Source organism: Mycteria americana, unplaced genomic scaffold (assembly GCF_035582795.1).
Source record: "Mycteria americana isolate JAX WOST 10 ecotype Jacksonville Zoo and Gardens unplaced genomic scaffold, USCA_MyAme_1.0 Scaffold_53, whole genome shotgun sequence".
Taxonomy (NCBI): Eukaryota; Metazoa; Chordata; class Aves; order Ciconiiformes; family Ciconiidae; genus Mycteria; species Mycteria americana.
The window spans coordinates 460527-477844 of NW_027445639.1; the positions used below are offsets into that span (position 1 = coordinate 460527).

Consider the following 17318-nt stretch of genomic DNA (forward strand, 5'->3'; position numbering starts at 1 on the left):
TTTTACAAACACTTCATGGTATATACAGGTCAGGCTTTAGTGTTTTGCCCCCAAAAAGAGATGTTTTTGGATTATTGATCAGCCCCAGCTGCCCTGATGAGAAATGATCGGGAAATCAGGGGAGCGCAGGGCCCCAGGGCAGCGGGAGCCCCGGCTCAGGCTGGGCTACGGTACAGAGTCGCCCACAGTAGCATGTCATGCAAAAGCAAAACTGGATAATGAGAATAATAACAACAAATGCTGAGGAATAACATGACTCGATTTACACGTGGCAAACGAGAGCAGGTGGGAAGGAGGAGAGGTGCTGTGGAGATCCGTGGGTGAGCTGCGGCACCGTGCACTTTGGGGCACGCTGGCAACGGGGCAAGGGCCTCGAGGGCCAGGCGACCGCGTGGGTGCCTCCTGGGGGCTACGGCCCCTGGGGGGGGCCGAGCACGGGGGCTACGGCCCCGACAGCCCGAGCCGGTACAGCCCCGCCACCGCTGCGTCACTTATTGCTTCAGCCCCTGCCCGGGGCCCCGGTGGAGCGTGGCGGGGGACGGGGGACGGGGGCTGCGTGCTGCCAGGGGGCAGGGGCAGCGGGCGGGCCGGTGCACCCCGCTGCCGGCCGGGGGGCTCCGGTGCCATGGGGCGGCCCCCGCGCCCGGGCAGCGCAGCCGCCGGTCTCTGCCCGGGGACTCTGGCAAGCGCAAAGGGAAAGGGAGCATGTCCCAGTGTCCTCAAGTGCGGTCCCACTTGCCCCAGGACGGGGGTACGGGCTCCGTGGCAGCGGTGAGGGGAGTTGGGATGGACATCCAGCAACACTAAAACAAAGCGAACAGAAAAGATGGGATGAGACAGGGAGACTGGTCCATGAGATGAAGCCATCGAGCCCAGCCGGCAGTGCCGCGCACCCGCCCCGCGCCAGCCTGCACGCCCCCGCGCCGCCTCGCCGAGCGACGGCTCCCGACTGGGGCCAGCCCTCCCGCGGCCAGAGCAGCAGGGCGCAGCACCGGTGCGGCACAACCACGGCTGGAAAGCCTTCACCGTGGGCAACTGTGCCCCAAACCGTACTTGGAGGAAACCTACGCCCGCTGGACGTCGCGGTGTCACCGCCTGGAGAACGCCGCACCCAGCTAAAGCCCCAGCACCAGCCCAGCGAGCCGCAGGACAGCGGGGAACCCCGGCTCCAAAGAGAGAGACTGGAAAGGCTGGCGTTACCTGCACCGGCGAGCACGGACGAGGAGCTGCCGCGTCGCGGGCTCCCCTCGAGCCCATCCATGACTTGCTGACATCGGAGACCCAGCTAAGGAACTCGCCCAGCGGCAAGGGGACGTCTTTGGTGGGACTGGAAAAAGACGTCTGCCAGAGAGAGAGCGCGTTATTGCGGGTGCAGGAAGGAGAGGAAAACCAAGAGGAAAGGAATTACCACGAGGAAGAAAATAGGATTCCGGTTTTACAGAGATCCGCCTTTTTTCTAACAAGAGAGCACGCCGGGCTGCTGCAGCGTCCCACGGCCCCCCCGCACACGGAGGGTCCTGGGGCCTCTGCGCCCCTCAAGAGAAGGCCCGTGGCGAGGGGGGGGCACGTGGCCGGGCAGCGGCTGGGGCCTGGGCGCAGGAACCGCGCACGGAGCCGGGCTGGCTTTGGCAGCGCAGGCTCTGCCGAGCTCGGGCGCGGGCTCTGGCGGACGCCTGTCAATTCATTAAGCCACATCAGTGTTAAGAAATCAACCTTGTGCGGAGCACTTCCCAGATACACGGAGAGACAGACAGACAGACAGACAGGCAGCAGCAGGCAGGGCCGCCGGCTAGCGGCGACACGAGCCACGCGGAGGGGGAGAGCCAAGCGTGGCAGGTGCGTCCCGGCGGGCGGGCAGGCTGGCGGAGGCGGCGGCGCACACGCAGCGAAGCCCCTCGGCGGGCGAAGCGGCAGAGCGGAGGCAGGTCCCTCCGCACGGCGCGGAAGCAGCGGGGAGCGCCAGCGCGCACTTACGGTCGGGGCACCGGCTCCGCGGCGCGGTGGCGGGGACGGGCCCGGAGGCCAAGCCGGGGAGCCGGGGCAGCTCGGGAGCCGGGGCGCAGAGCCCCCTCCTCGCCGCGCCGCGGGCGGGTGGAAGGGGTCCAGGCAACAGCTCCGGGGCCGGTGCAGAGCGTCTGGCTGTCCAGTGCCGAGCGGCGGGGAGCCCGCGATGTCGTCCTCCGTCCTGCGGCACACCGGCTGCGGTGTGCCGCGGGGACAGCGTCCTCTCCTCCTTCGGGGTGCGGGGGATGAAGCCGGCAGGGTTAATTACAAAAGAGTCACGAAGTGGTTAGATCAAAAAGAGGGAACTGTTTTCCTGTTTTCCAGCTCTGCCTCGCGGCGTCCGAGCGGCTAGGTGGGATCGGCTCTGCAGAGGGCAGGAACAGCAGCAGGCTCCCGGGGCGGCAGATCTGGGAGGGTAGTGTGTTTTCTCTCTCATCTCTTAATATACAAATACTGTCAGAACAATCGTATATATTAATATATTAGTCTAGTCTTTTTGGTTAAACTTTAGGCACTGCTTTGGAAGAAGAATGGAGTTTAAAAATTAAAAAAAAAATATACTAGTGATTAGCCAGCAGCGTTGCCACATGCGGAGCAGGCGAGGCGGCGGGTTCCTCAGGAAGGGGCCGGCAGGTTTCAGGCCACGCAGAGCGGGGGCCCGCGCGGCCCGGGGCGCTCCCCGCTCGCCTCCTGCCCGCAGCTCCTGCTCGGGAGGGACAAGGCGAGGTCCAGGGCGGCCGCCTCCACGGCGCTCCAGGGACCCGCAGCGTATCTGCGCCCAAAGCCCGAGGAAGAGTAGGAGGAGGAAGAGAAGGTCATGGAGAAGCCGGAGCCGGTGGCGTCGAAGCTACCTCGCCTGGAGCCCGACCGGGACCCGGTCCGGGAGCCCGACCGCGAGCCGGAGGTGGAGCCGGCGCTGCTGACATTGTAGGGGCTGTAGTAGCCCTTGCTGGACTGGGAGGAGGCCTCCAGCAGCCGCAGGCCAGTCCCGTCCTCGATCATGCTTCGGTCCATCGCGTCCTTGTAGGAGATCTTGAGCTTGGTTTTGGGGCAGGTGAGATACTTGGAGTAGGTGTTCACATCCCGCAGCTTCTGGGCCGTGCGCGTGTCGATGGTGCCCTTCTGCAGTGCCTCGTCCAAGGAGACACGGCCCTCGACATCGGGCTCGATCAGGCCTCCTGTCAGGTACTGCACCTCCAGGAAGCGCTGCCCGGCCTCGTAGTACAGCCAGCCCTTCTTCAGGGCCTGGGCCGCTGACATCTTCGTCTTGGTCCGCGGGTCCTCGAAGCCGTAGAAGGCCTTCTGCGCCAGGTTGATGCGGTCCACCATGATTTTGTCGACCAGGCCCTTGTTCACCGCGTCGGCGACAGAGCACTTATCCCCGGTGTTGGGGTCGATGATGCCCCCAGTGCAGGCCTGGGCTTCCAGCAGCCTCTGCCCTGTGATGTTATCCACGAGGTTGCGGCGCATCGCCTCTGTGATGGACACCTTCTCCAGAGTGTCCGTGTCCAGGATGCCCGCCACCGGCCCGGTCTCCTCGGTCGGGTCGCTCCACATGGATATCTGCGTTCGCGTGGGGGCCGGGCTGACGGTGTAGGAGGAGGATGATCCCACGGAGGACGAGCGTGACCGGAAGCCGCTCATGTTGCCGGAGAGCATGTCTGCAAACTCGGTGATGGAAAGGGTGCCCGAGCGGTACTGGTCCAGGGCCGACTGGTCGATCAGGCCCTTGCTGATGGCATCATCAATGTCGTACTGGCGCCCCGAGCGCCTGTCAATGATCATTGACTTCACCACGCCATCGGAGGAGGAGGTGGTGATCTCCTCCCACTCGCACTCCTGCTCTGACAGCTCCAGGTAGGTCTGGTGGTCGATGAGGCCCTTGCGATACGCTTCGTACACGGACATCTCCTTGCCTGTCTCTGGGTCGACAATCACCACCCTGCGCTTGCGGACGGAGGACTTGGAGGAGGTCTTCCTCTCCCGCTTCTTCTCCTTCAGGGGCAGGAGGCAGAGGCCGGTCTCTGGGTCAGTGATGCACCGCTCCATGAGCTGCAGGTAGGTGAGGTTCTCCTCTGTGTTTGGGTCGAAAAAGCCCTTGGTGTCATCGCTGGGATCCAGCAGGATCTCATTCATCTCCTCGTCGAAGAGGCCCCTCTTGTAGGCAATCTCCACAGGGAGGCGGTGGCTCTCCTCGGGATCGATTATGCCTCCTGTTGCAATCTGGGCCTCGAGCAAGCGGATCCCGTGGTCCTTCAGGATCAGACCCTTCTTCATCGCCTGGAAGAGGGAGATGAGCTTTCCAGAGTAGGGATCCCGGTAGCCGGTGACCGCCCTCTCAGCAGAGAGCAGCTTGTCCTTGAACTCGGGGCCCACGATGCCCATCCGCACAGCTTCCTCCACTGTCAGCTTGAGGCCCTTGATCGGGTCAATCACGTAGCCCGTGGCTGCCTGCGCCTCCAGGAGCTCAAACGCGGTGCCTGGCCTGATAATACCCTTCTTCATGGCCTGGTACACGGACAGCCGCTCCTTCGTGGAGTCCACAAAGACGCCAGCGATGCAGCTGGTGCCCTCCAGGAACTTCTTCAGGTTCTTAGAGACCTCCTCAATGGAGGTGAGGCCCTCCTGGAGGCGCTGGGCAGTGGCTTCGTCCATCACCTGCGAACGGACCAGCTCCTCCACAGTGATCTGCTTCCGCAGCCCCCGGAAGGTGAGCTTCCTCGTGTCGCAGAGTGGGAGCAGGAGGAGCCCGCTGTTCTCGTCCTTCCGGCACCGCTTCAGGAGCTGCGTGTAGCTGAGCTTCTCCTCCGTGGACGGGTCCACGTAGCTTCGCACCTCGCTGGGCTCGGACAGCATGTCGTATGTGTCCTTGTTGATGAAGCCCCGCTGGTAGGCCACCTCCAGGGGCAGATGGAAGCCCAGGTGCGGGTCGATGATGCCACCGGTGGCTATCTGGGCGTCCAGGAGCTTGAGGGCCTCTTCGCTGGGGATGAGATCTTTCTTCATGGCCTGGAAGATGGAAATCTTCTGTTCGCTGTACGGGTCTCTGTAACCGGTCACGGCCCTCTCTGCGGAGAGGAGCCGGTCATGGATTTCAGGCCCCACCACGCCTTTCCTGACCGCTTCGTCAACGGTCAGCATCTCATTCTTTGTAGGGTCGATCATGAAGCCGGTGGCAGCCTGGGCCTCCAGGAGGGAGCGGGCCACTTCGGAGTTGATCAGCCCCTTCTTCAGCGCCTGGTAGATACTCAGCTTCTGCTTGGAAGAGGGGATGTAGATGCCAGCCACACAGCCTGACCCGTAGAGGTATTTCCAGACAGTCTCCACGTCCAGGAGCTCCCGGAAGGTTTTGGAGCCCTGCTTCAGCAGGTTGTAGATGTCTAGAGAGATGATCTTGGCCTCGTAGAGGTCCTCGGCCGTGATGCGACGCCGGACGTAGTCATAGGATGTGAGATTCTGCTGCCGGATGATCTCAGTCTTCTCAATGATCTCAATGATGATGATGATCATGCGCTCCTTGGACACACGGCCCGACTGGAACTCCTCCATGAGCTGCTTCCGCTGCTCCTCAGGCAGCAGGTCCGAGTGCATGATCTCCCAGAGCGACATGGAGGAGCCCGCCCTGCTGCCCACGGGGATCTCCACCTGCGTCTCCTCAAACACCTTCCGCGTCTCTGCCTCTGTGTACACCTGGGTGGTCTCCACCAGTGTAGGCTTCTCAGGCTCCCGCAGAGGCAGCAGATACAGGCCCGTCTCAGGATCCTCGATGCACTTCTCCTTCAGCTGCATGTAGGTGAGGTTCTCGTGGGTGTTGGGGTCAAAGAAGCCCTTGGTGTCGTCGGTGGGGTCAGAGAGGGTTCGGTTCATCTCCTCGTCAAAGTAGCCCCGCTTGTAGGCCACCTCCACGGGGAGGCGGTGGCTGTTGATGGGGTCGATGATGCCGCCGGTGGCGATCTGGGCCTCGAGCAGGCGGATGCCGTGCTCCTTGACAATGAGTCCTTTCTTCATGGCCTGGAAGAGGGAGATGACGTTGCCCGAATAGGGGTCCTTGTACCCAGTGACAGCCTTCTCGGCGGACAGCAGCTTCTCGTGCAGTTCAGGCCCGACGACACCAGCCTTCACGGCCTCATTGACATACAGTTTCCGGTTCTTCACGGGGTCGATCATGAACCCAGTTGCTGCCTGGGCCTCCAGGAGGACCACAGCAGTGCTGGGCATCAGCAGCTTCCTCTTCATGGCCTCATAGATGTTCAGCTTCTCCTTGGTCGCCTCCACATAGACACCAGCAATGCAGTCGCTGCCGTGCAGGAATCTCCTCACCGCATCTGTCTCAGAAAGGTCCTTCACCGATTTCTTGCCTTCCTTCAGCTGCTCGTACTGGGCTTTGCTGATGATGCGGGACTCCACCAGCTCGCTGGCAGGTACAGGTGCCCGGAGACCACTGAACGTCAGCTTCTCCTGCTTTTTGGTTTCTGCCTCCTCGATGATGGTGATCACAATCTTGATGATCTTCTCGATGGTCACCTTGCCGGTCTTGTACTGTCGGAGGAGCTCCCGCCTGTGCTCCTCGGTGAAGTACTCGGAGTGGATCAGCTCCCAGATGGTCATTGTCTGGCCCTTCATGCTGCCCACCGGGACCTCTACGGTCGCCTTGTCAAAGCTCTCCTTCGCCTGGCTGTCTGTGTAGACCTCCTCCTGCTGCGACTGGATGGCTTTGTCCGACAGGGGCAGCAGGCAGAAGCCAGTCTGCTTGTCCCGGTGGCAGTTCTTCTGCAACTGGGCGTAGGTGAGGTGCTCTTGGGTGTTGGGACAATAGAAAGCCTTGGCGTCATCTCGGAGCTCGGACAGAGCCTCATTTATCTCCGCATCGAAGTAGCCCCGCTTGTAGGCGACCTCGAGCGGGAGCCGGTGGCTGTTCACAGGGTCGATGATGCCTCCAGTGGAGAGCTGGACGTCCAGCAGACGGATCCCGGTATCACTGGGGATGAGGCCTTTCTTGAGCGCTTGGAAGAGGGAAACCGTCTGGCCCGTATAAGGATCCTTGTAGCCAGTCACGGCCTTCTCTGCGGACAGCAGCTTCTCATGAAACTCCGGCCCCACCACCTCGGCCTTCACCGCCTCATCAACAGAGAACAGCTTGTTCCTCACGGGGTCGATGATGTAGCCGGTGGCAGCCTGCGCTTCCAGCAGGGACAGGGCAATCTCTGGCTTCAGCAGGTTTCTCTTCAGGGCATCGTAGAAGGTGAGCTTCTGGCTGGTTGACTCCACTAGGACGCCAGCAATGGCATCCGTGCCCTTCAGGTACTGCCGCACAGACTCCATCTCCGCCACGTCCTTCACAGACTTCTTGCCCTGGTGCAGCTGGTTGTAGAGGTCCTTGTTGATGATTTTGCTTTCCAGCAGCTCAGCAGCAGGCACGGGGGCCCGGAGCCCCTCGAAGCACATCTGGCTCTTTTTCTCGCTTTCCTCCACAACCGTGATGATGATCTTAATGATCTTCTCCACCGTGATCTTGCCAGTCCTGTACTGCTGGATCAGGTCCCGCCTTTGGTCCTCAGTAAAGTATTCAGAGTTGATGATCTCCCAGATGGTCACCGTCTTCCCTTGGAACTTGCCGAATGGTGCCGTCACCGTGGCCTTCTTAAAGACGTCCTTAGCTTCTTTGTCGGTGTAGACCAGCTCTCTTGCTTTGGCCGCCTGGTCAGTGAGCGGCAGGAGGCACAGCCCCGTGTCCGGGTCAGTCACACACCGCTCCATGAGCTGCAGGTAGGTGAGGTTCTCCTGCGTGTTGGGGTCGAAGAAGCCCTTGGTGTCATCGGTGGGGTCGGAGAGGACCTGGTTCATCTCCTCGTCGAAGTAGCCCCGCTTGTAGGCAGCTTCTACAGGCAGGCGGTGGCTGTGCACGGGGTCGATGATGCCGCCGGTGGCGATCTGGGCCTCGAGCAGGCGGATGCCGTGCTCCTTGACGATGAGCTCCTTCTTCATGGCCTGGAAGAGGGAGATCTTGTCGCCCGTGTAAGGATCCTTGTAGCCGGTTACCGCCCGCTCAGCGGACAGCATCTTATTGTGCAGTTCTGGCCCAATCACTCCCTCTCTCACCGCCTCGTTCACCGAGAGCCTCGCGTTTCGCACAGGGTCAATTATGAAGCCGGAGGCAGCCTGTGCTTCCAGGAGGACCAGCGCGGTGCCTGGGCTGAGCAGCTTCTTCTTCATGGCTTCGTAGATGCTCATCTTTTGATTGGTGGGTTTGATTAACAAACCAGCAATGCTGCTCTTGCCCTGCAGGTACTTCTTGATGTCTTCCCTCTGCGAGAGCTCGCCAACGCTCACAACGCCCTTCGCCAACTTGTCTAAGCTCTCCTTGCTCAAAATGCCGGCATCAGCCAGCTTCTCTGCAGATACCTTCTGACGGATGCCGTCAAACGCAAACTCTGGCTCCCCGTTCTGTGCCAAGCCATCCACCGCATCTCTGCCATTGGGCACAGCTTTGATATCCGGCAGCTGCATGGTCGTAACTGCAGTCTCCTCGGGCAGGTCGTCCGTCTGGATCATGATCTCTCGTGTCTGGGCCAGGGCGGCCTTGTACTCTTCCTGCATCTGCTCGAGCCTCTCCCTGAGCTTCTTGTTCTCCTCTTCCAGGAGTTTCTCCTGCTGCTGCCGCTGTCTCTCCAGCTGCTGCAGCTCCTCCTGCTTGTGCCGGACATTTTCCTCTGCTTCTTGCTGATGCTTCTTGGCTTCGTCCAGCATGGCTTTCAGCTGCTGCTTCTCCTGCTCCATCTCCTTCTGCTGCCGCTCCTGCTCTGCCTTCAGGTTCTGGGCTTTGTTCACCTCGTCCTTAAAGAGCTTCTCCAGCTTTGTTTTCTCCTCCTCGATGAACTTCTCCTTCTGCAGCAGGGCGTCCTTCTCCGTCAGGAAGGTCTGCTGGAGGAGCTGTGTCTCCTGGCGGAGCTGCGCCTGCTGGGCCACCTGCATCTGGGTTGGGAGAGAGAACAGCACAGTCAGATGGCACTGCCTGCCCAGGAGGGCAGCGCCGGCGGGGCAGCGGGGGCGGGCAGGGGCGGGAGGACAGGCAGCGGGGCTGGTACTGGGCTGGTAGGGGTGCAGAGTCACCCCACCACTCTGCTATGCCGGTTAAGAGTTAAGGGAGCAGAGCTGGGGTTAGGGAGCCACAGCAAACAACACGTGGGTGGAACAGGCAGGGAAAAGACACGAGGCGGGGGTCAGGGACTCCCCGCTCAGTACCGAGGCTGGGAGCTGGGGATGGTTCTTTTCTACAGAGAGGAATAAGGCAGGATGTGCCACGGGGCCGAAAAGCCGGCACAGGTGGTGGGGATCGCCCCCTCCGTAGCAGGAGCTGCCAGCAGCAGGAGAGGGCAGGGTGTGGGAGGTCCTGCTGCTGGCACCTCCCTGCCAGGTTTGCCTCGCCGCACCTGATGCTGGCTCTGCGCACGCCCTTGGGGGTCCCGCCCCATGAGCGGCTGCTCGCCGTGACCCCTGGCAGGGGGGACCCTGGGGCGGGAGGCTCAGCGATGCCTCCACCTCCCGGACGGTGCCAGCAGCCAGCTCCATGCCCGCGCCCAGCGGGCGCGGGCTGCGGCTCCAGGGCCGGAGGCTGCACGCCCACGCTGCAGTGACGGTCCTCGGGGACCGGCCAGCCAGCTCCCAGAGCCTGGCCAGCCGCCCGCGCACCTGCTGTCCCGGGACACGGCACAGGGCGGCTGGGGAGAGGGAAGGACTCCCTGCCTACCACCACCACTAAGGGGGACCCGTAGCCCAGTACCTCCTCTGCCTTCTGCTGCAGCAACGCTGCCTCCTGCTTCAGCTTCTCCTTCTCCTGCTCCAGGTCAGCGATGGCCCTCCGCAGCTTCTCCGCATCCTGGTCGCTCTGGTGCCGCTGGATCTCTAGAGTGTGCACCAGCGCCATCTTCTCCTGCGTGGCCAGCTCGGTCTCGTGCAGCCTCTCGCTGATCTCCTCTGCCTGCTTCTTGAACCGCTTAGCTTCCTCCTCGGCCTTGGCCTGGGCCATGCTCATCTCCGCCACGTGCAGCTTGAGGCGCTCGGCCTCGGCCGTGATCTCCAGCTGCCGCCGGCGCTCAGCCTCCAGGGTTTTCTGGAAACCCTCGGTCTCCTCGGCCAGGCGCTGCTGCATCTGCTCCTTGTCCTCCTGCAGCCGCTTGGCGTGCTCCTGCGCCAGGTCCTTCTGCTTCTGCAGCATCTCCGCCTCGGCCTTCAGCCGCGTGGCCTCCTGCACCGCCTGCATCTTCTCCTTGAGCATCTTCTCCGCCAGCGCCCGCTGCTGCGCCAGGTCGTCCTCAGCCAGCTTCCGCATGCGGGCAGCCTCCTGGGCCTCCACACTGAGCCGGGCGACCTCCTCTGCCACCTGCTTCATCTTCTCGGCCTCCTCCGCCAGGAACTTCTGCGTGTTGTCCTTGTCCTTGAGGATCAGCGCCTTGTTCTCCTCTTCGATCCGGCTCTTCAGCTTCGCCAGCTCCTCCATCTGCACCCGGACCTTGAAGAGCTCCTCCTCCACCTGGGCCTTCTGCCGGACGGCGTCAGTCACCTCCTCCTTCAGCCGCTGCAGCTCCTCGTCCAGAATGCCCTTCTGGTGGTCCGTCTCATCCAGCTGCAGCTTCACCTTGGTCAGCTCCTGCTCCACCTGCGCCTTCTGCCGCAGTGTCTGCTCGGCGAACTTCTTGTGCTTCTCCATCTCGGCATCCGCCAGCTGCTTCTGCCGCAGGGCCGCCTGCTCCGCCTGTGCCCGCTTCGCCGCCTCCAGCTCGGCCTCCTTCCGCAGCTTCTCCGCATCTGCCTGTGCCTGCGCCTTGGCCTGCGCCTCCTCCTCCGCCCGCTGCTTCAGCCGCTCAGCCTCCTCCACCCGCTGCCGGGAGAGGCTGGCATCCTGCTCGGCCTTGCTGCGGGCGAACTCGGCCTCCTCCGCTGCCCGCCTGGCCCGCTCGGCCTCCTCCCGCAGCCGGTCCAGGAGGCTCTGCTCCTGCTGCCGCGTCTGCAGCAGCTCCTGCTCCTTCTGCTGCACCGCGGCCAGGTGGGCCTTCTCCTCTGCCGCGATCCGCTTCTGCGCTGCCTCCCGCGCCAGCTGGATCTGCCGCTCCGACTCCTTCTCCGCCAGCTCCTTCTGCCGCCTGGCCTCCTCCACCATGGCCTTCAGCCGCTCCACCTCCTCCAGAGCCAGTCGCCGCTGCCGCGCAGCCTCCTCCTCGGCCGCCAGGATGGCCTGCACCTTCTCCTCGGCCTCCCGCCGGCGGCCCTCCTCCTCCAACGCCAGCGCCCGCTGCCGCTCAGCCTCCCGCTCGGCCTGCTCCCGGCTGCGCTGCACCTCCTCCGCCTCCCCGCGGATGCGGCTCAGCTCCCGCTCCAGGTCGGTCTTGCCCGCCGAGGCCTTCTCGAAGCTGGCCTTCAGAGCGCGGATCTCCTCCTCCACCTGGCGCCGCTGCCGCAGCGTGTCCTCCACCAGGCCCTTCTGCCGCTCCAGCTCGCTCTCCGAGGAGCGCTTCAGCAGGGCGATCTTCTCCTCGATGTCCTGCTTGTGCTGGGCGGCCTGCTCCTCCAGCAGCTTGCGCTGGTAGGCCTCGTCCTCTGCCAGCCGCCGCAGCCGCTCGTTCTCCGCCTCCTTCTCCTTCAGGGCGATCTCCGCCTCTGCCTTCAGCCGCGAGGCCTCGTTGATGGCCGCCAGCTTCTCCTTCAGGATGCGCTCGGCCTCGGCCCGCTGCCGGCCAGCCTCGTCCTCCGCCAGCTGCCGCTGCCTCTTGGCCTCCTCGGAGAGGGCCCGCAGCCGAGCGGCCTCCTCGGCCAGCTCCCGCAGCTTGCTGGCCTCGGCCTCCAGCCGCTGCTTGGACTTCTCGCTGGTGGAGCGCGACTCCTCCTCCGTCTTGGCCTTGCTCTCCAGCAGGATCTCCATCTCGGCCCGCAGCTTGGCCAGCTCCTCCTCCACCTCCTTCCTCTTCTGGATGGCCTCGCTCACCTCCTTCTTCAGCCGGAAGAGCTCCTCCTCCAGGAGCAGGCGCTGCTGCTCCCCGTTCTCCATCTCCGCTTTCAGCCGGATCAGCTCCTGCTCCGCCGCCAGCTTCTGCTGGGCCGTGCCCTCTGCCAGCTCCCGCTGCTTCTCCAGCTCCTCCTCCGCCAGCTCCTTCTGCCGCAGGGCTGACTCCTCCGCCTTGGCGCGCTTGCGGGCCTCCCGCTCCGCGTCCTCCTTCTGCTTCTCCGCCTCCTCCTGTGCCAGCGCCTTCTTGTGGGCCACCTCCTCCGCCTGCAGCCGCAGCCGCAGCGCCTCGTTGGCCTTCTGCCGCCAGTGCTCCAGCTCCTTCTCGGCCTCCTCCCGTGACCGCTCGGCCTCCAGCTGCTGCTTCTTCAGCCGCTCGGCCTCCTCCTGCAGGTGGGTCACCGTAATGTGCTCCTGCTGCAGCGACAGCTCCAGCTGTGCCGTCTTCTCGGCAAAGGACAGCCGCTTGCTCTGCAGCTCGGCCTCGGCGCTCCGCTGGGCCACCTCCTGGGCCACCTGGATCTGCCGCTCCTTCTCGGCCTCCGCCTGCCGCATCCGTCGCTCGGCCTCCTCCGCCTGCAGCCGCAGCTTCTCCAGGTCCGCCACTGCCTTCTGCTTCTCCCGCGCCGCATCCCGCTCGGCCTGCACCTTGCGCTTCAGCTCTTCTTCTGCCTCCCGCTTCTTCTGGCTCTCCTCCTTCACCTGCCGGCGCAGGCGCTCGGCCTCCTCCTGCGCCTGCCTCTTCTGCCGCTCGGCATCCTCAGCGCGCGCCCGCAGCTCCTGCAGCTCCGTCTCGGCGCCTGCCCGCTGCTTCTCAGTGCTCTCCAGCTGGAGGCGGATGAGGCGGATCTCCTCTTCCACCTTCTTGCGGTTGTACTCGGCCTCCTCGATCAGCTTGACCTTGGACTTGATCTGATGGTCAGAGTTCTGCCGCAGCTGCATCAGCTCCTGCTGGATGTTCTGCTTCTGCTGCTCGGCGTCCACGGCCACCACCTCCCGCCGGGTGACCTCCTCCTGCATGCGGAGCTGCAGCTCCCGCGCCTCCGCCTCCGCCTGCGCCTTGGCTTTGGCGTGGGCCTCGGCCAGCTGCCGCTGCTTCTCCAGCTGGGCCTCCACCTCCGCCAGCCGCTTCCTCTCCTCCTCCTTCAGCTTCTCGGCGGCTTTCTGGAGGGGAAAGAGGGTGCAGAGAAAACAGAGAGGGGAGAGAGAGAGAAATCACAAGGGATGCGACCGAGCCACGGCGTCAACGCCAGCCACAACCACGCACCACCGAGAGACGGGACGGTCCGGGACGGAGGGGTGGAGGATGTGCATGGAATGGCTTCGGGTCCCTGGACCTCCCCACGAGCTGGAGGCGGTGACGCCAGCTTCCAGAAGACGTATGGCAGACAGGGGACACACGACTACCGTGTCTTACTCAGCACAGCGCGGGCAGACGGGCGACAGGACCGAGACAGCGGTGCAAGAAGCAGGATGGCCCGCGTACCACAGAGAAGGGATGGAGCGCGAGCAAAGCCCGAGGCGATGGAGACGGACGTGAGCAGCTTGCACACCACCACCATGCCCACTGCCCTCGGGGGACGGCCCTGCCCCGGCCCCCCGCAGAGGGGAGCCTCCTCCCACGCTCGCCGGGGCTCCCCGTGTGAGAGGGGCTGGCGCGGAGAGCCGTCACCCCGGGGAAACGGAAGACCCAGCCGGAGCGCCGGTGCGAGCAGGACGGAGGGGAGCGGGTGGCAAGGGAGGTGCCAGCGGAGCTTTCCCTGCCGGGAAAGCCTCGACGACGTGGAGAGCAATCCAAGCTCCGGCCCGTGCTGCCCCAGCTGGTTCGAATCCCCCCCCGAGCTGGCCCACGCCAGGTAACCCGGCCAACCGGTCGTCTGCCGAAGGGCCGACACGGCTCGCGCGTGGCTCGGGGCCATGCCTCAGAGCGCTCGTGCCGCATGCACCGTGAGCAAGGCAGGCGCACGCTCCGTGCGGGGCCCGGGCACAGGCAGCGCACATGCGGGTGAGCCGGACCCCCGCGCCGTGGGGCTGGGTCCCCTCACGCCACCCCGAGAGGTGCAGCGAGGGCCCGGGAGCAGAGGCAGAGGCAGAGGAGGGCGAGGAGCGCGGGGGCGAGGGGCTCCCGGGAGGGCTGGGGTGCGGTGGGCAGGAGGGGCACGCAGGCTGCTGGCGGCCATGGGGTGAGGCGGAGGGGTGCCGTGGGGAGGGGGACATGCGCAGAGTGAGTACCTGGTGCAGGGATGCCAGAGTCATCCTGGTTTTTTACCCTCCATTAGATCCCCACCAACACAAACATCCCCCAAGACAAAGCACTGGCAAAGCGGCTCGACTTCCAAGGGCAGAAACCAAGAGTTAGAAAGGTTACCAAGACAGAACACCCGAGGGCTCCAGTCCCGCGGCGCCCGAGCACAGCGTTCATGCGGAAGGCAGGTGCTGACTGCGCTACGTGTATCTGGGAAGTGCCTCCTACCACCGGTCACGCCAGAGCCCAGCGGCGCCCGGAGCTGGCTCTGCGTGCCGCCCCGGCCGGCTCTCTCGGCTCGGAGACCCGCTGCACCCAGAGCCAGCAGCTTCGGTCCCAGGAGCCCGGATCAGAGCAGGGTTAGAGGCCGTGGGCCAGCGTTAGTGATGGGGGGGCCGGCAGTCGTCATGAACCACGTTTCCCGTTGTTATGCCGGAGGGAGAATGCAGCCGGAGTCATGCCACCCCACGTGCCCGCACGCCGCTCCCCTACCTCCTCCTCCTCCAGCCGCCGCAGCGTCTCCGTGATGAACTTGATGTACTGGCTCGTGAGCGTGGTCAGCTCGCTGTACCGCGTCCGCAAGTCCACGTACTGCGGCAGACGACAGGGGTCAGCGGGAGGGGAGCGCGCCCGCGGCAACCCCCCGCCCAGCCGCCCGGCCACCCCGGCGGCGGTGGGGCCGGACGGAGACGAGCCCGCGCGCCGGCCCCGCTGTGCCCACCCCTTCGGCAAGGGGCAGCAGCCCTCCGCGCCGGGGAAGGAGCTGCCCGGGCTCAGCCGTGCGCCGGGACCCCCCCGGCCTGCGCAGGGAGGCCCCCCCTCACCTCCTGGATGATGCTGTCGGACGCAGACTGCACTTTGGGCTTCTTGGCCGGAGAGGCCATCGGCTCCACCTGCGCCTTGAAGCTCACGAGCTGCAGCTCGTAGTCCTGCGGCGGAGAGGGGTCCTCAGCACGCCGGCCAGCATCCCCAGCCTGGGGCCGCCTGGCCCCGGGCTGCCCCTCCCCAGCCCCACGCCTGCCCGGGACCCCCGGGGAGGCCAGCCTGCAGCGGGCAGGCACGGCTGGCGGGCGCACCTTGATGGCGTCAATGTACTGCTTGGCGTAGCGCTGGCACTCCTCCACCTTCTCCTTGTTGCGGTCGCACTCCTCCAGGAGTTTCTGGGGAAGCGCGCGGGGGTGAGCTCAGGCGCCCTGTGGCCGCCCCGCCGCGGCCAGGGACAGCTGAGAGCGCCGGCCAGGCCGGCCCCGTCCGCCCCGCCGCGGGCGCTACCTTCTCCTGCAGCAGCTGCTCCCGCACGGTCTTGCTGTCGGTGATGGGCACCGCCTGGATTTTCTCCTGCCGCTGCTTTGCGTCCTGGATCCACTGGAGCAGCCCGTCGCAGCTCTCGCGGTAGTACCGCAGCTGGCGGCCCAGCTGGTCCAGCTCGCGCTGGCGCAGGTCCGTCTGGGCCAGGACGGCCTGCCAGCGCTCCAGCAGCTGCTGGACTCTCTCCCGGTAGCGGTCCAGGTCCACGTCGCGCTCGCTGTGGCCCCTGACCATCCGCTCGTTGACGTCCTTGGCCTTGCTCAGGTCGGTCTCCAGCGTGCTGAAGAAGGGCTGGTGCCCCTCGGCCTGCGCGCGCAGCCGCTGCGGCAGACGGAGCCGGGGTCAGCCCTGGTCCCGGCACGTCCCCCGCCCCCGGGCTGCCCCCCGGCACGGTGCTGCCCCAGCCGTTACCTTCAGCTCGGCCTTGCTGGCCTCCAGCTCCTTGAGGTCAGCCGGCACGGTCTGCACGTCCTTCAGCTGGTCCTCGTACTTCTTGACCAGCTCCTCTGCCCCCTGAGTGCTGCGGATCACCAGGTTGATGGTCTTCAGCCTGCGGAGAGAGGAGAGGGGTTCAGCCGGTCCCAGAGCAGTCGGCACACAGCCGGCGCACGCCGGCACAGCCAGATCCCTCCAGACCTCGTCAGCCCGGCCCTGACCAGACCAGGCTGATCCCAGCTGACGCAGCCCAGGCCGACCAAGGAGCCGCGCAGGGGCTCGGCACTCACTTCTCCAGGTAGATGCTGGAGAGGCTGTACACCTGGTCCATCTTCCGCAGGGTGATCTCCAGCTCCGAGCGCAAGACGGGGGCCGAGCTGGCCTGCTCTGGCTGGGCCAGCACCTTCTCCGTCTTCTCGCTGACCTTGTCCAGGTTCTTCTTGATGCCCTCCAGCTCCAGGTGGATTTGCTGCAGGGAGAGGAGGGTCCCTCACTCCCCGCCTGGCACCCGCCAGCTGCAGTTCGGGGCCGAGCCTGCCCGTGGCCGATCCCCCACCTAACACCGTGCCGAACGCCGGGCTCTGCCAGCCAGGACCCGGCCTGCAGGGCCCCCGGCCACCCCCGGCCCCGGAGAAGGAGCAGAGCAGAGAAGGGGAAGAGGTCCGCAGCCGCCCGTGGGACCGGACGCACCCCAGCCCCGTTCCGGTGCCGAGGTTCCCGTCCGCGCGTGTCGCGCGCCTGCGCGCGCACACCTGCGCACCTGCACCGCCTGCGCACGCGTACCTGCTGCTCGGTGATGCGCTGGGCGCACTCCTTGACCGGGTCCTTGTCGAGGGGCAGGCGGATCTTGTGGATGGTGCGGGTCTCGCAGCCCTCCAGCTGCAGACGGATGTCCTTCAGCTGGGAGATGTAGCTCTTGCACAGGGACTCGTCCTGCTCTCCTGCGGGGACGCCGGGGACAGGTTAGCGCCTTCCCCCTCTGTTCACCCCGTCCGCGTCCTCGGGGACGGAGGGGACGCCCCAGGGAGCGCGGGGAGGAGGGGGCTCACCTTTCTCCTGGCTGCGCAGCAGCAGCTCGTACTTCTGGGTGCAGGCGTTGTACTCGCGCTCCACGTGCAGCCGGTCATCGGGCTGGAAGCTCTGCGAGTCCTGGCTGTCCCGCAGGAACTCCTGGTAGTGGGTCTCCAGGCTGCGCAGGACCTGCCGGCACTCCTCCACCTGCATTGTGCGGAACTGCGGGGGCAAAGGCTGCCGTCAGCCCCCGCCGCCGGAGCGGGACCCCCGGGGACCCCGCTGGGCTGGGCAGCGCCCCGTGCCGGCGCCGGAGCC

The 17318-nt window shown here is 65.2% G+C and overlaps 1 protein-coding gene across 30 annotated transcripts in view; it reads right to left on the bottom strand.

Annotated features, from left to right (window-relative positions):
- Window positions 1–1202: 1202 nt before the first annotated feature.
- The window catches only part of PLEC (plectin), a 65877-nt gene continuing 49761 nt past the window's right edge, over window positions 1203–17318 (bottom strand). For 29 of the 30 annotated variants that reach the window (XM_075490373.1, XM_075490372.1, XM_075490371.1 and 26 more), the window contains 11 exons: window positions 17039–17222; window positions 16773–16930; window positions 16280–16458; window positions 15966–16104; window positions 15519–15875; window positions 15323–15406; window positions 15071–15175; window positions 14739–14837; window positions 9785–13165; window positions 1975–8976; window positions 1203–1341 (listed from right to left, as the gene is read on the bottom strand). In XM_075490373.1, coding sequence (XP_075346488.1) covers window positions 2641–8976; window positions 9785–13165; window positions 14739–14837; window positions 15071–15175; window positions 15323–15406; window positions 15519–15875; window positions 15966–16104; window positions 16280–16458; window positions 16773–16930; window positions 17039–17222 — 11022 coding nt within the window. In that variant the 3' untranslated portion in view covers window positions 1203–1341; window positions 1975–2640. The remainder of the gene's footprint in view (window positions 1342–1974; window positions 8977–9784; window positions 13166–14738; window positions 14838–15070; window positions 15176–15322; window positions 15407–15518; window positions 15876–15965; window positions 16105–16279; window positions 16459–16772; window positions 16931–17038; window positions 17223–17318) is intronic. The other variant, XM_075490398.1, reaches the window with a different exon arrangement.